The sequence below is a fragment of the Anser anser genome (assembly GCF_964211835.1).
Source record: "Anser anser genome assembly, chromosome: 1".
Lineage (NCBI taxonomy): Eukaryota > Metazoa > Chordata > Aves > Anseriformes > Anatidae > Anser > Anser anser.
This window is the reverse complement of record NC_139720.1, coordinates 15,551,837-15,569,232: the sequence shown is the minus strand read 5'-3', so window position 1 is coordinate 15,569,232 and position 17,396 is coordinate 15,551,837. Positions and strand designations below refer to the sequence as shown.

At 40.5% G+C, this 17,396-nt stretch overlaps 2 protein-coding genes across 2 annotated transcripts in view; one reads left to right on the top strand and one right to left on the bottom strand.

The window, feature by feature from the left end:
* Positions 1–2,778: 2,778 nt before the first annotated feature.
* On the bottom strand, positions 2,779–15,193 carry DUS4L (dihydrouridine synthase 4 like). Its single transcript, XM_083851283.1, has 6 exons — positions 15,055–15,193; positions 14,283–14,404; positions 8,502–8,619; positions 6,869–6,991; positions 5,855–6,081; positions 2,779–4,155 (listed from the first exon to the last, which is right to left on the bottom strand). Exons 1-6 carry the CDS (start codon positions 15,162–15,164, stop codon positions 3,905–3,907), a joined length of 951 nt encoding a protein of 316 aa, XP_083707409.1. The 5' UTR covers positions 15,165–15,193; the 3' UTR covers positions 2,779–3,904.
* Positions 15,194–15,361: 168 nt separating this feature from the next.
* The window catches only part of COG5 (component of oligomeric golgi complex 5), a 186,695-nt gene continuing 184,660 nt past the window's right edge, over positions 15,362–17,396 (top strand). The window contains exons 1-2 of the mRNA XM_083851215.1: positions 15,362–15,495; positions 16,357–16,496. Of these exons, the coding sequence (XP_083707341.1) occupies positions 15,420–15,495; positions 16,357–16,496 (216 nt within the window). The 5' untranslated portion in view covers positions 15,362–15,419. The remainder of the gene's footprint in view (positions 15,496–16,356; positions 16,497–17,396) is intronic.

Below are 17,396 nucleotides of genomic sequence, written 5' to 3'. Positions count from 1 at the left end.
CCTGAAAATTTCTAGTCCTGAAGGACCGCCAAAACTTCAGTTATTTGTGTAGCTCGGCTGTTCTTCACATAAATCCTGCTTAACCACAGAGCCCAGACAGCAGTGTGTTGATTTGCCTGTGATCCAAACAGCCCCTGGGATGCTCATCGAAGAGGTTACCTGGCCTAGATGAGCATGATCAGCCTTCTTGACACAACTGCCTGAGGGGCCTTGGGGAATTCTGTCCCAATAAATTTCCATCAAAATGACTACTTCATTCAGTTCTGGGGCCCCTGACATAGGAAGGACATAGACTTGTTGGATTGAGTCCAGAAGAGGGCCACAAGAATGATCGAGGGGCTGGAGCCCCTCTCCTATGAAGGGAGATTTAGATTAGACATTAGGAAGAAATTCTTTACTGTGAGGTTGGTGAGGCACTGGCACAGGCTGCCCAGAGAAGCTGTGGCTGCCCCATCCCTGGAGGTGTTCAAGGCCAGGCTGGATGGGGCTTTGGGCAACCTGCTCTGGTGGGAGGTGTCCCTGCCCATGGCAGGGGGTTGGAATCAGATGATCTTTAAGGGTCCCTTCCAACTCAAACTATTCTATGATTCTATGACATAGATCAAATAGTGTGAGTAGTAGCTCTTTGTTTCTCTAATCTATTGGAAGTGAACTGGGTTAGGAAGTGTTTGTATATACAGTTCGGAGCAGTTGTTTACAGCTGCTCTCAATGTGATATCACTTGCATTTAAATTTTCCCAGGTCTGTGGCTTGGGGATTGTGTCAGCGTGTTAATGTTTTCCTAGTTGCTGCCAAGCAATGTCTGGATGAAAGGTTATATCCCAAATAATTGTTTATCCATAGCAAATATCGGACAGTAATACAACCAGCCATTTCAATCCAATCTACACTATGGAAACAGCCTGGGTTTTAAGAACTATTTCTAACATGTTTTCATAAACATGTAATCAGAAGCATTGACAAAACATAACCTCTTAATATGTCCTGGTTATTACATTTTAGCTATTGGCCTACAGCCATTATGCTTTATTGAAGCTGTTAAAATGTTATTAAAGACTTTCTCTCCTTTAATTCCAGAGCAGTTTCCATTTCTGAGCTGCTTACTCACCTCTTACTAGCACTATAGGCTGCCCTCCCAGTAGCCCAGCTGCATACATCTGCACAACCTCACTGCCAGAGAGTCTGAGTCTGCTTTTTCACTTCAGGGGCTCTGTAAGATCTCTGAAAGGTAACTGCTGTGTGTGCTTTGACTGCAGCTGCCGGGTGTTCCCACTAACCTGGGATGACATCCAAGGTAGCTGAGGAACAGAGTAACTTTTTGAAAACTGAAAAGCTGTTAGAAAATGGAAAACTGAGTACCTGATGATGTTACAAATAACATAACCAGGGAAGGAATACGCCTGATGGCTTTAAACTCATAGTTTTCCTATATTCAAAAGGCTTATAATAAGAAATAAAAACCACACTAAAACTGCAATATAAATAACTAATTGCCATAGGGGTATCTTTAGCAATTTATGTATCTATAAACAGTATAGGCTGTTTGAAATATGGCTTTAAGACTCAAATTTTGCAGTTTATTCTGTGTCAACACAGTGAAATGCGTTCAGATGCAGACAAAATTGATAAGGGGAAGGGGGCATACAAATCAACTATCAACCATTCATTTCACCTACAAAAAGGGATGATAAACTTCTATCGACTATTATGATCCATAATTGGCCAGATCAAGCACTCCTTAATTACTAACAATATTAACTGTACTTCAGGCAGAAATCTCTGTGATTGATATCACACAGGCATAACAACTGCTGCCTTCAAAATCATCACGTATTCAGTTCCTAAATAGGTCAAGGTATTTCAAGTCTTCTAAAATACCATTTCCCCACTAGTAAGTCTTGCATTTGTGTTATTTGATTATAATAAATAACTTTGCTCCTCGTGGCTAACAGGGAATTTCACAGTAAATGGTAATTTGTTTGCCAAATCATAAAAATCTTAAGTAAATGCTAACACAAGACTTGATTAATACTTTCAAGAATCCCTTTCCTATACAAGTCAGTTGTGTAGCTTTACGTTTTAATTTTGATGCAGAAGGCTCAAGACAATTTCAGAACTGAGGAGAATTACACTATAGTAGGATGAACACGAGACTGGAAATTTAACAGTACAAAATACAACGTCATGCAGTTAGGTAATAAGAACTGCTGTAAAGTTGGGACCTCATAAATTACATGTAAAGGCTCAGAGATACATTAGTTAAAGAAAAGCAAGGCATTAGAAAGTGAAGTATTAATGCCGTTGTAGAAGACACCACTGGCATGTCACCTGGAATGCCATATGTAATTCTGCTCATCTCACTGCCAAGAGAACCTAACAAACCAGAAGAATGAAGAAAGTAGTTGTCTGAAGGAATGGAGAACCTAACATGCCAAGAAAGGCTGAAAGAGATTGTCTCAGTTACCCTAGGACAGCAAAGCATGTCTGTGGTTTTTCATTTGCTAACGCATCAGGAGGATGACCGTATCAGAAGAGCTATGTAACTTTGCTGTCCTGAATAGTGAACTAGACTTGATGACTCATGTCATGCCTTTCAAATGCGGTAAACCTAAATCAGTGCATATTCTCTATGAAAAATGAACCAGTCCTTTATGCCACTGCATAAAAAACATGTGAGAAGTTAGATATCTATACAATGGATTTGGGAAATGGCATCAAAAGCAACACACCCTCCACCATGTTGTCATAGTTTATAGTGTAATAAACAAATTACTATTGTATATGAAAACAAGTAATTTATTAAGAAAATTCAGAACTATTCACTTGTATATTCATGGAAGTACTCGAGTTAGAAAATGAAGAAAATTCTTGTATGAATTTCAGTGTAAACATAGAAAGGAAACAAATTATCTGATTACAAATAATTGTACTGCACAGATTTGTGAAATTTCCTCTGCAGAACAAATGCAGCTGGTGTGCAATGTTATTATCTTGTTCTAATTTTCACTGTTTTTCTCCTATACAAAGATCCAAAGCCAAGTGGCCGTCATGCTTTGATAAGCAACATGCCTGCAGGCAGAAAGGATGTAGGAGCCCCACTGGGAGAATCTGTCAGCTTTTCTTTGACCTATAAAGTTCTGGTTTGGTAGATGATTGCTTTAATCTTTTATATGATTACTATATAGTAGATAATCGATACTGTATTTGGTTACATTGAACTTTCAGGTCTTGTATTCTAGATTCAGCTAGGTCTGTACTTTGTTTAAATTATCTCTTCAGTTTATTCTTTCCTTCTTTCTGTCATTTTATATGCATTCCAGGTTTCTTTCACTATATGGAAGTATAGAATTTTTCTGAGTTATAAATAAGTTTGGAAAGTTTTAGATTGCAAAAGGAACATCTAATTTGAGAGGGTACTACATTGGGCTTCAAGGTCTCACAGTCTTTTAGCTTGAAAAGTCTACTCAAAGTTAAAAGCACATCGTATGTCAGTTAAAGCAAATATTTCTATAATTGCTCCCTTTGGATTCTTTTGGTCTGAAAATCTTGGTATTACTTATCAGCAGTCCTGATTTTAAGAAGTTTCACTTTAAAAAAGCCGTAGGTTTGCTAACATATTGCTGTAAGCAATTGTCTGGTGAAAAATTAAATTACTGGAGTCTTACAATAGTCAATCCTCTGTACAGTCATGTATTGTAAATAGAATTATGCATTTGTGGAATATGGAGTGAAATATGATATAAAAATACTAAAAATATAAATTATCAGCCTGATCATGTTAAACTCTATTGAAAAATATTTACATGGTTATGAATTTGGCTAATAAGTAGAAGCCCAAGTAAAACTATAACAATATATCAGCAAATGCAAAATACAAGTTTACATACAACTAAAATACTTTCAGTTAGCACACACCATAATGATCATTCAGATAATCTAGAACTGCTGAGGTACTTGATAAAACATTAAAAACTTTTTTTTCTTGTTTTGAAGTTATCCGTTCCATCATGTACATTAAGTGGTGGTGAAAACATGTAAAAGGAGTTCCATGTTCAAGAGCAATGTTAACCCAGTCCTGGATGCACTTCAAAGGTGTTTCTTCATATCCTGCAAACATTGCCGGATTCGCTAAGAGTCCTCGAGCCACCATTACACCTTCAAATTGCAAATTAAACAAGTAAGTTACATTATAGTTAAATTTAACATTACTGTTTTTATAGCACCCATTTTATAGCAAACATTAGGACAACTAATGGGAGAACAACAGGGATGAGTATTATATATTTATACCAAAGAAATCAGTTTAACAACCCAAGTCCCATAGTACCTACATCACCTGACATATTCTTCCAGAAATTCTGAAGCAAAACACAGGACACAGAAACCTTTCTTCCCTACTTTTTAAAAAACAATACAAAAGTATTTTGTTTTTATTCATTACACACATATAAACCCATCTTTTTAACACAAAATTATGATGGAAAGACACAAGAGTAGTAAAATGCTGAAGTTATTTTTAGTGCAGCTCAGCTGATTCACTGACCTAGAATCATTCTTCCATTAACAGCTCACTTGCTCAGTTATAGAGATCTCAGGGTTCTTAGTCTGCAGTAAATCTTTGCTTTCTGAATAAGCCAGTGTATTTGCAACTATATTCCCAAATTGTTAGATAAATCCGGCCAAGTTCTATTGCAATATTTCTGCAACAAAGGGATTTTCCTGCACTGTCAACATGTAATCTAGCACACTTAGTCTCTTCTCACAAAATAGGATGATCAAAACCAAAAATGATTTTAGGACTCCACATGACAGAAAAAAAATCCACAAAGTTTCTAGTTTATATTTATTATATTTGTATCTACACTACATTTTGATCTATAGGTTGATATTTTACATTTTTGTTATTCAGGAAAGTCAGATGGGATACAAGAACATTCTTTTGTTATATGTTTTCTTCCTGCTTTGTATTTGTGGGGAAAGCCACTGTAGCAGCATGGCAGTTTGGTGCAACTAGTTTCTAAATACCAACGATATCAAAAGAAACCTGCCACATGAGCTCTTCCTAAATGATGACACTAAACTGGGAGGTGTGGTTGACTCCGTCAAGGGTAGAGGGGCCATGCAGAGAGATCTTAACAATATGAAGTTTAACAAGAGCGAGTGCCAGATTCTGCACCTGAAAAGGGGCAACCCTGGCTATACGTACAGACTGGGGGGCAAGAGGCTGGAGAAGCATAATTATTCTATGATTCTGTGATTCCTTATGACACTAACTACTGTTCTCTGTCCTTTTATACTCTAGCTGTAAGACTCAAAGTGTGTAGATCCAGATCCCTTCTTCAAGATATATACTGAACTTGCATGTTGGCTTGGAACCACAGACAATTGCAGGAATGTGTTGTGACCAAGTAACTGCAGGGCAATCCTTTACCCCAAAATTTTACCACTGAAGGGTAAGGCAAGGTAAAATCTGTTGCTGTGTGCAGGAAGTAGAGGTTTCCAAGTTAAAGTCTACTGTTCTGTAAAAAGATGATCGGCTCCATAAAGAGATAGAATGGATGTCTGAAGGTCCCTCCTGACCTCCACTACCAAGTGATGACATAGCATAATTAAGCAAAGAGCTTTTGTAGCTTACCTCCAAAATCTATTTGTGGCTTTGAACAACAGTGCTCTGGTGCTTTGATGATTAGCAGTGATTCTGCTTATTAGTTTATAAGGCATCTAAAACATCATCTTGCATTTGTCTCCTCAAAGAGTGAAAAGCACTGAAACTAGGTCCTAATTATAGCCAAAATAGATACTTAGAAATTTAATTTGTAAGTTTACTTAGAAAATAGCATGCATTTCATCTTACCATCTGCTCCTGTCAGGTGATGAACATTTTCAGCATCTTTTAAAGTTTTAATGTCTCCATTAGCCACAATAGGTATAGACAGACTTTCTTTAATTACTTTAATTGCATCATAATGTACAGGCTGATGTCTTTCTTCTACATTTCTCCCATGTACTGTAATCCATGAAACTCCAGTTGCTTCAGCTTTTTGACACAAGTCAACTGTTCTTTTTAAATCTTCATGTATCCTAAAATTACAAGGAATAAAAACATTAGCTATTAAGTTATCCGAACTGTATAAAAACCCTCATCCATAAGGAAGAGTTACCAAAGATTAGCATAAATAAAGAAAATACTTCTGCTGGAAGGTAAAAACATTTTGTTTAATAAAGATATAAGAGTTTAACACTGAAATCACTATATAATTTAGCATTTCCCAGTTATATCACATCTTTGAAGTATGCATGGTGAATTTTATTGAGATTAAGGTAAGTGTGCACAAAAGACTCTAAAATAATTGTCATTATTTTGCATAAGTTTGTGAAAAAAATCTGATTTATAATAATTCTCCTTTCCTAGGCAATTATAAACTGAATTGAAACTTAACCAACAAATACGCAAAAGCCACAGGAGATGTGAGGATAAACAGTGGATGAAGTGGATCAACAGTTCGTACAGGTTTAGAAAGTGATGAAAGGAAGCAGAATGTGTCCTTACAGCAGCTGTGGGGACCAGTTCCCAGCTTTGTTATCTTGCCTTTTATAGGCAACTACAGTTGTGGCTCTGGCCCGTAACAGCTCACAAAGTCCTCACAATTACAGACCACGCACTTCTTTTCTTTCATGGAATCCAAAATCATGTAACTTGTACTTTCATGTCTTCTGGATTGCAAGAAAATTCTGGCTGCCACTCTGTTATCTATGTAAGTAGTCAAAGGCTGTGCTGGTGCATATGCCCTAACATATTCCTTTATCTTTATGAAAGCATTAAAAGGATTTTTCCAAGTACCACAAGCAGCACTTACGTTAGACGTACCTTATTTTAATAGATACCGAAAATCTAGGATTGTCGATCTGATTCCGCACATGTCTCACCATATCTCGAACTAGCTCTGGTTTATTTATCAAGCAAGCACCATAACCTTCTGCCATTGCCCATCTTTAAAAGAAAAATAACATTTGTATTCTACGTTTGAAAAATGCAGATCAATTTCAGTCCAATACATCAATTTCTTTCTTTATAGCTTTTAGAATGCGTGGCTAAGTAAACAGAGATAGTCACGGCTGTAGTTTCATGACGCATCTGTGCTGTGACACCAGCTTTCAGATCCTGGCTCAGTCTGTGTCTTCCCAACAGCATTTTGGACAAGTAACTAATCTCTTCCAGTTCAAATTTCCATCCACAAAATGGGCTTGCAAGGAAGATAATATTTAATTAACAATAGTTTAGATCATACATAATACAAATAGTTTGATGTTTCCCCTTCCATCAGGTCATGGATTTCTTCAGAACACAGAATGACTTGGGATTGAAAAGGAAGATTTTCTTGAGTGGAATTAGAACCTGATTGCAATAACATCTTTTCCCTCAAGTGTAAAACAATTACTTTTGATTGGATAACTTTTGCTTTTACTGAACAGCAGCATTTTTTTTAGCTTTATTTTTTTGTGCCTTAAACTAATTTTTCTTATACAAGCAGATCAAGTGTATGCAGTTTTACTATATTGAAATCAGCATGCACATGAAACAAAGGACTCAAATGTAAGCATAAATTTTTGGCCTAAAAAGAAGTTAAAGTTTGGCATACTTGGTTGCAATTAGCTTAGAAAAAAATATGCTTCCATTTTGAGGTCTCAGATCTCCGAAGTATTTTCTCAAATACTGTAATTTTAAGCCAAGACAACCTAATTAGAATAGACAAATTAAGTATTTGGACCATTATATTATCTTTGCTTTCCTACTTTTATTTTTGAGGGTTTTAGTTACAAAAAGACTGCCTGACAACCGTGTAATAAATGGTTCTCAATTGAACCTGTTAGTGAGAATCTTCATTTGTGCATTACTACTCTGTTTCATTGCCAAGACAAAATCTTTATCAATTTAAGTGAGAAGTAGATCTCTAATTCACTGCATTTATAAACCTAATGAAAGATGGGGGGAATTCTGTTCAGCACTTTCTGAATAATATAATACGTGTAATTATATTTTAGAGACTATCCTTCAATTGCCGAAGTCTGAGACGTCAGGGACTTGCCTTGGTATTTTGGGAACTGCCGCACTGTTTCTCAAGACACTCTTCAAATTATTTGCAGCAAAGCTCTTTTTCTGGGAGGTCAAATGCTGCAGGGTGGCATTAGTAATGCATATTTCACAGCTGTTAGGTAGACATGGACACTTGACTTCTAAGTCAACGCTCAATATGTCAGAAATGAAAGAAGTTGAAGTTGGCAAACAAGCCTGGTTTTCCCAGTCTCACCATGGCGATTGGCATCTCAGAACATTCAGAACAGCATCTTACCATACACACATTTCTAACTGACAGGTCAAAAAGCTGTTTCAATCTCCAAGTCTATTTTTAAGTTAAGTTATAAAAATGAAGGTCAGCATCCTTTGTTTCTCAAAATATTTCACCATATTTACCCCCTTTTCCTTCCCCCCATAACTTTACCTCTGAGGACAGCCACAGTTTAAGTCTATTCCATCTGCGAAAGGACAGACGATACGGGCAGCATCACATAAAACCTGCGCCTCTTTAGCAGCAAACTGAACAATCAATGGATTATCACCTACTCCAATGAAAAGATATTTAGAGATTAAAAAAAAGAAAATGAAAAAACAAATCTGAATTTTGAATGTTTTATTATTTAAATGGTAGTGTTTAACTTTCTTAAAATTCTAAAAAATACATACTTGTTTACAATTGATAATTTCTTGTCAAAACCAATAATCTTTAAAAGCAGCATTATTAATTCAGTCTATTCAGAAAGTAACAATGGGAAAATAATTTCTTCAACTATTGTTCCGTCAGATCGCGTATTGTTCTTGGATGTTCTTAGACTGAGAACAGCTAAACATTAAAACCAAAATGAATAAAGACATCAATACTGCCACTGTATCTCCAACATTAATAATCTATCCATTCTCTAATTTGTTTATTATTTTTCCCATTACACTTCCATTATTAAAATAAAATCTTAAAGGTCAAGTTACACTGTCATGTAATCTTTCAACTGATCCCCGCTGTTGCTATACTGAACTCTGAACAATGCATGCAGAACCAAATAAACTCTATCACTCCATTTCAGCATTTTTTGAGCTATTCTTCAGACCATAAAACAACAACTCTTGTAAAAGCAGTAACAAATGAAGAAATGATGTCTTACAGGAGTAAGTTATACAGCAGACTGAAAGCAAACTCTAGGAAGAAAAAAAGAAGCTTCCTGAAGTGGGACACAGATGTAAGGCACAGATCATACTGACAGTCCAAAAAAATCCAGACTCAGTAAAAGATGTCAGAGAACCAGAAAACTGGGTATACTAATGAGGTGGCTTCCAGTCTCTGCTCCCAGGACTGTAACAAGTCCTGGATATAAAACAAGTGACTGTTTAGTGCGAAATCCATAAACCCAGTATTCACTAGATGAACAGACTACAAACAGCTGTGCTCTCTTTTGTGCCAGTTCCCCCTCCAACTGATCAAGGTAGTCTGGTGTTCCTTATTGCTGTATAACCCAGTTCTGGCAGGAGGAGTAGGAAATATCTTCTCCCCCAGATTATTTTTTGGCTACTGAAGTGCTCTTTGCACAGGTAGGACATGTAGTTTTGACCTGTTGGCTGAGGGAGACCTAGGAAGAAGGAAGCCTGCTTCTTCTGTGTGTTCTAATCAATATATTATTATTATTATATTATTATTTTAAAAAGGTCTCAACAATCTTCTTCACTCCCAATGTTCTCCCACTGACAAAGGAAAAACAGCACTGAGAAGATGATAAAGGGGCTGGAGCATCTCTGAGGAGAGGCCGATAGACTTAGGACTGTTCAGTCTGGAAAAGACAAAGCTCAGGCGAAATCTTATCAGTGTATATAATAAATAACTGAAGGGAGGGTACAAAGAAGATGGAGATGGGCTCTTTTCAGTGGTACCAAGGGACAGGACAAGAAGCAATGGGCACAACTGAAACACAGGAGGTGCTGTCTGAACATTTTCCTGAAGGTATGATTTTTTTTTTTTTGAATACTGTGTGGGTGACTGAGCACTGGCAAATGTTGCTTGGAGAAGCTGTGGAGACTCTCTCCTTGGAGATCTTCAAAAGCGCCTGGACGTGGTCCTGGGCAGCCTGCTCTGGGTGTCCCTGCTTGGGCAGGGGTTGGAGCTGCTGGCCTCCAGAGGGCCCTGCCAACTGTTTTGGGGTTCTGTGAGCCCCGGATCACAAATGAATAGAAGTAGCTAACCTCTATTTATCAACCTTAGTGGTTACTAAACACATGTGTCCATCAAGTGAGGTGGGAATTCAGACATACACCTGTGTCCTAGACAGTTGATTACTCCACGTACACTTTTTTTCTGTTTGAAATTGGTCAGATGCTTAAATTTCCCCAAGATGATACATGAAACTAAGCACCTGGGGCCAAAATACCACTTAATAAATATTTCAGTTCTTTACTGGATCTAGCCTCAGTTTGTTCAACATAAAGATTTTGAAAGGCAATTATAAAGGGGAAAAGAGAAGTCATACAAAAGTAGCCCATACCACTACAGTCTTTTGCCCCCCACTACAAGAAGGACATCGAGGTGCTGGAGCATGTCTGGAGAAGAGCAGCTGAGCTGGTGAGGGGTCTGGAGAACAAGTCTTTCAGGAGTGGCTGAGAGAGCTGGCGTTGTTTGGCCTGGAGAAAAGGAGGCTCAGGGGAGACCTCATCGTGCTGTACAATTACCTTAACAGAGGCGATAGTAAGGTGGGGATTGGGTTCTTCTCCCAAGCACCAAGTGATAAGACAAGAGAAAATGGCCTTAAGTTGCACCAGGGGAGGTTTAGGTTGGATATTAGGGGAAATTTCTTCACTGAGAGGACTGTGCGGCATTGAACAGGCTGCCCAGGGAAGTGGCTGAGTCACCATCCCTGCAGGTCTTCAAGAAACACATAGATGTAGAACTTAGCGTGGCTTAGTGGTGTACTTCAGTACGAGGTTAAAGGTTGGACTAGATGATCTTGGAGGTCTTTTCCAACCTGAATGATTCTATATAGTAATTCTATTATTAAGCAAATGAAGCAGAACAGTAAGTTTAGCTTTAGAGTATTCTCTATTTTTCAGTAGCCTTCCTGCTTCCCCTCCTAGCCTGCCCCTTCTTGTCTGCATGCCGTCCCTTTGCTGTGCTGACATCACTGTCTGTCTTGCCAGGCATGAAATGTGTCCAGCTCCTTTCTGAAGGATTAGTTCCCTAAGCAACCCACTAACTTTCCCCTTCCTTATCCCAGGCCATTTTTCCTCTTCTGTGCAAACATGGCTGGGTTTTGTTCACAAGGCAGTACGCAGAGCTGGAATGAGAACACAGAGGCAGAAGCAGCTTTCACAGCTTTGTCTCGAGTGGGAAACCAAAGTGCCAGTGCTCCTCTGCTTGGGTCTGGTGAACTATCTGTGATTTACTAAGCCCCTGCAGAGAGCCAGATGGTCATTTGGAACAGGCTCTCCTCTTTTACAGCTACTGCAATACATTAAAGGCATCTAAAAATATTTCAGTATTAGCACTCCCTTTCCATATACACTATTGCTGCAGTTATGGGGGAGGGGGAATGGGTTAAGACAAGTATTTGAGCATTAATCCAAAGAGAAAATCCAACAAATGCACAAGGCACATGCACTTCTGGTGCTGACAAGACCACAAGTGCTTCTGAAGGTTTTCCTATCTTATTGGAAAATACAGAGCTCTTGAAGTAGCTGAGCTTCAGTCAGAGAGGTCAGCAGTATCCTCTCAATCAAGTTGAGACACTTCTATAGGTTACCTAAAACTCCAGCAAGCCCCCCAAAATCCCTTGCATATTTTCAAAAGTGTTCATTTACACAGTCCTCTAGCTGAAGAGATTTACACTGTTACAGCTAATATATTGGAATAATCATAGAATCATTAAGGTTGGAAAAGCCCTCCAAGATCATCTAGTCCAACTGTCCTCCTACCATCAATATTACCCACTAAACCATGTCCCTAAGTACCACATCCAACCATAATCCCATGCTCCTAGTTTTTTTGGTTGACTATTAAGTAATAATACTAGCCATAGTTAATCTTTCAGTAGCAGCCGCAGGGATGATCTACCTCTATTTTAGAAATACACAACAAAGAAATGTCAGTGCCAAATAAAATGGAAACCAGAAATTGTAACTGTAGGCTCTGAACCTACTCTGCTCATTAGAAGACAAAATCCCCAAACAAACAAACAGAAAGTTAAACATAAAACCACAGTAAAATTTCATGACCTGTTGTGAAGCAACAGGTTAAAAGCATAAACGGTGATGTAAATACTGTAATATTGGCAAAGATGTCAGAGGCAGAATGTTTTTGGAGACTTATAAAACTAAGGCAAACATGAAAGAGGTGAGTAGGGAAAATATATTGTTTACAACATTAGAACACTTCATTCTGTAACCCCTGTTAACAGGCAACAACATTACAGCAGAAAGGAGAATTTTCTCTCTCTGCCCATCCCCTTACACCCCAAAAAACACTACAAAGCTAATCTGTGGATCTTCAAAGCCACGGGACATTGTGAAGATCAAAAGCTTAAGTAAATGCAGGAGGACCTTGGTCTGTAGACCTTTGAGCCATATATAGTGTCAATTATGTTCTTATTCATCTATTTTTGCACAAAAAAAAAATTATTCAAGCTTTCTTTCAAGTTGAACTCTACTACTAAGGGTCTACCTGTTCTTCCCCATGTGACTTTTCTCTACAACTGACTTGCTGCATTTGAATAACGTACCATAGTAAATGGTCAGTGATAAAATCATGAAATTTACTTCCACTGCTATTGTATATATACCTACAAAACCACCAACTCAGCAGTATGAGTGGATGAAATCATCACACTCTGTAGATCATAAAGGCCAGTCTTAGCACATTAAGTGCTCTCTCCATTCCTCTACTTACAGCCTGTGCTTCTATGTTCCTTGTTACACTCTTCTACTGCAGCCACTTCATGCCAGCGGATCTGTATTTATATTGTTACCTCTTCCCACGTATTTCATACTACATTTCTCTTTTCCTTTACAGCCAGGACTCTGAACAACTCCTTATACTCCTTTTTTTTTTTCCTCTGTTCTGGTTATACTTCTATACCATGTGTGAAACCTTGCTTCTCCCCATCAACCCCAGCTATGCTTCACTTCCTGGACTCTTCTTGCATCCTTCTCTTGATATTCCAAGGAGTCCATCTTCTATTTTTCACTCCAGCTAATTCAAACCTGCTTCCCTTATCATTCCCAGTTTCATTGGTCTATTCATTTTTCCCCTCTTATTTTTGCTAGAAACCAGAAAACCTTATCTGGCAACAAGCTAATTGCACATCTCTGATATATACAAGAAACAGCAATTGCTGGCAGAAGAATCTTACTACTGTCTTGTATTGGGTCTAGCTGTGATGGGGTTAACTTTCTTCATAGCAGCCTGTATGGTGCTGTGTTTTGGATTTCGGGGCAAAACCAGTGCTGGTAATGCACCAAAGTTTTAGCTTTTGCTAAAGAGTGAGAGCATTATCGGAACTCTCTCTTTACCACTGTCTGCTCCCCCAGCAAACAGGTTGGTGTAGGAAAGAAATTTGGAGTGGACAGAGCTGTCACAGACGACCTGAACTGGCCAAAGGAATATTGCACACCACATAATGTCATGATCAGTAATAAAACTGGAGTGGTAAGGGAAGAAGAAAGCTTTTGGAGAGGGTGGAAATTGTGTTCCATTGTAGCCACTGCCTGGAGACTTGCTGGGCATTGGTCTGCTGGTGTGAAGTAGAGCAGGATTGCCTTTGCATCACCTGTTTTCCTCCTCCACTTAATAAACTGTTTTTAACTTGACCCACAAGCTTTTCTTGCATGTTTCTCCTATTTTCTCCCTGCGCCTTGGTGGGGAGGTGGAGGAGGAAAGGAGGTGTGGAATGAGTTAGCACCTGTGTGCATGCATAGTTGCTGGCAAGGGTCAACCCACCACACGCCGAAATCAGTTTGTAGGCCCTGCTTTTCAGGAGAAGACAAGGTTTTCTATTATTTCATTTGAAACACTATCACTGGAATGTACTTACTCTGATTGTAAAACCACAGAAAAATTCTATATAATTCAGATATAGTATCCTTAAATTGTTATGGATGTCAAGCCGTGTGATAGACTTCATTTGCTTGGCCAGTTTGGTTTATCACTGCATAAAGTATTCTGAAAAGGTAATGATTTATTAGAAAAGAATACCTTTATTTGTTGTGAATTCGCTGTCTCTTGCTTTTGCAGATCTCACAAAATCAGCTGCCACTATCATTGGTGTATAACACAAGTCGCAGCCGTATTTTCTAACCAAGGTTCTGAAAGCCAACCTGCGGACACATGAAAATTAATGACAAATAGCAGTGTCATTTCCCTGATTAGCTACTCTAAATCGCTGTTCTTACATGCAATACTGTGCGGGTGAGTGAGTAAAACTGTAAGACAAACATATCCCATGTCTATTGCAATCTTAAACAGTCGCAGGAGAATCACAGAATCACTAAGGTTGGAAAAGCCCTCCAAGATTATCTGGTCCAGCCACCCCCCTACCACCAATGTCACCCACTAAACCCTGTCCCTAAGCACCACGTCCAACCTCTCCTTGAACACCCCCAGGGACGGTGACTCCACCACCTCCCTGGGCAACCTGTCCCAGTGCCTGACTGCTCTTTCTGAGAAAAAATGTCTCCTCATTTCCAACCTGAACCTCCCCTGGCACAACTTGAGGCCATTCCCTCTAGTCCTGTCACTGGTTACCTGTGAGAAGAGGCCGACCCCCAGCTCCCCACAGCTTCCTTTCAGGTAGTTGCAGAGAGCAATAAGGTCTGCCCTGAGCCTCCTCTGCTCACACAACAACCCCAGTTCCCTCAGCTGCTCCTCACAGGACTTGTGGAGAAAGGCAACCCTCCCTGTTTTTGCTGTCGCGACAAGCTTCCTGAGAAGACAAACTGAGAGGACAGCTGCCACGCCAGTCACTTACTTCGAATAGCGCACCATCGGGGCACAGATCTTTACAACGCGCCCAGACCGAAACAAATCCCCGGGCTCCTTCCCCGGGCATCCTTTAATTCCCTCGCCGTCCCCACTCATGTATCACCACCAACCCTTCCGGCATCTGGAAAAACAAAGCCCCGGGGCCGTCAGCAGCTGGGGTCCGCGGGGCGCTACGGGGGAGGGCTCCAAGGGGCTGCCCTTCCCTGCCCGGCTCGGCTCAGCCCGGCCCCGTTCACCACACGCCGGCAGCTCCCGGTGGGACGGCCCCGCTCCGCTCCCGTCGCCCGCCTTCGCCATCATCGCCGTGCGCCGCCGCCCGGGAGTGACGCGGGGCCGCCGGCACCTGCCAGCATGGAGGAGGAGGAGGCGGCCGGAGCGGCCCCGCTCCCTGCCCCGGCCCCGGCCCTGGCCGAGCTGCTGGCGGACGGTGAGCGTGGCCCGGGGCGGGGGGACGGGGATGTGGGGACGGAGGGGGCGGCAGCGCCTCGTTGTGTCCCCGGGACCCGCGCTGCTGCCGCCGCTGTTGCCTCAGGGGTCCGGTTCGGGGATCGGGGGGGAAGAGGAGGGGAAAGTGGGGCTCCTCGGTTCCTGGGGCTCTGCCTGCCGGTGCTGCCCTCATGGGAGAGGAGACCTGTCCCGGTCCCTGTCCCTCTTCCTGCTCCTGCCCCTGTCCCTGCCCCTGTCCCTCTTCCTGCTCCTGTTCCCTGTCCCTGCTTGGCCGGCGCCTTGCCTGTGATCCCCTTTTCCTCCCGGAGAAAGCTCTTGCTAACAGCACCAGTGAGCCTTCCGTGCAAACCAGCGCGCGTCACGCTTCGTTAAAAACCACCCTTGCGGCATCATTTCTTAATTTAGCATTGTAGCAAACTAGCACCATTATCAGGCGCGGTACGGTTTCACGAAGTTGTGTGTTTTGTCGCTTCGATTCTCAGTGGTGGCTGCTGTGTGTTGGTTCTGGGTCCAGCCTCAGCGGCCTCACCCTGGTCGCATTTGCAAAGCTTGAAGGTGTCAGTACCTTTCGGTGCCCTCTGCTCAAGAAAAGGCTGTGGGGATTAAAGGAACGTTTTCTTTTTCACCATTTACATAAAAAAAAAAAAAGAAATCCAAGCATGTTCCTCTTGCTTATGGTCTCTTCTCAAGTCAGTGTCACGCTTATATTATGCGATGTAGAGAATGCTTGCTGTTACATCTGGAGAAGCTGAGGAGAGATCTGTGTGCTGAGAGCTGTATGCTGTAGGTCCACAAGTATTGCTGGTTTGAAACATGACGATAATGTCTAAATCTCTTTCAGAATGTTATGCTGACTTCTTCAGAGAAGACTTTGATGTGAAAGCTTACACTTCGCAGTCCATCCATCAGGCTGTGATAGCTGAGCAACTAGCAAAACTTGCCCAAGGTATTAGTCAACTGGATAAAGAGCTTCATTTGCAAGTAAGTTTAAAGCATGCTTGTTGCTCTGGGGTGGTTGATATAAACTGATTAAACGCCGAGTAGTCTTGTGATCTTGTTGCTTCTGAAATTGCCCAGTTAACTGTGCAAGCACTAACTAACTGAAAATACAACTTCCAGCAAAAAGAGTAGTGAGTCTGATACCTAACTCAGTCAAGCCCACTCCTAATGACCCTATGAAGAAGCTGTACGCTGTTTGGTTTTGTTTTGTTTCTGCACTCAGTTTCCATATGCAAGGAGGTTCCACTGTCCTTTGTAAGGATGTTCCCTAATTCTTTCCAATTAATCATGTCAGCTATCAGAAAAACTTTCCTGTTATTTGGGATGGTGACTGTGAGAAGACAATGAATGATTTGTCTTGCACCCTTTCAGCCTGTGCTGGAGTGTATCCTAGGCCCTAATCCTCACCTTTATCTGGGCAAACGTAACCTATGCTAACACACCTTCAGAAAGGCTCTTGAGTTTGGATAGTCAAAGACTGTTTGGTAAAATCCACACAGACACCACAAAACTGTTGACCTTTCCATGAGAGTACATGTTAAATTTGTGTGTGGTTTGAAAAACTGCTCCCTCTCATTGGTAAATTCTTTGGGAACTAGTTTTTAAATTTCATAAATAGAAATGAAAATACTAAAAATATCTTATTACTGTGTGATTAGTAAGCTTACATTTACAATTATTATATCTGAGGGTGAGTTGAAACATGATTGATTGCTCTGCTGACTTTAAGATGTCAGCTACGCTGCAATAACTGACCCTCTTCCCTTTTTGAGTTTACCGTTTTTGTGAATTAAAATGTGTACTGAAAACCCTTTCATCTTTGAGATGTGGCTGCTTTTTCCTGGGTCTCCTTAATGTAGGAAGACTATGATATTTTAATAT

Coding starts and splice junctions, on each gene's coding strand:
- DUS4L (XM_083851283.1), bottom strand. CDS start 15,164: ATGAGTGGGGACGGCGAGGGAATTAAAGGATGCCCGGGGAAGGAGCCC. Junction 14,405..15,054: donor CCGATGGTGCGCTATTCGAA/GTAAGTGACTGG, acceptor ATGTGTCCGCAG/GTTGGCTTTCAGAACCTTGG. Junction 6,082..6,868: donor TCGGTATCTATTAAAATAAG/GTACGTCTAACG, acceptor TTGTAATTTTAG/GATACATGAAGATTTAAAAA.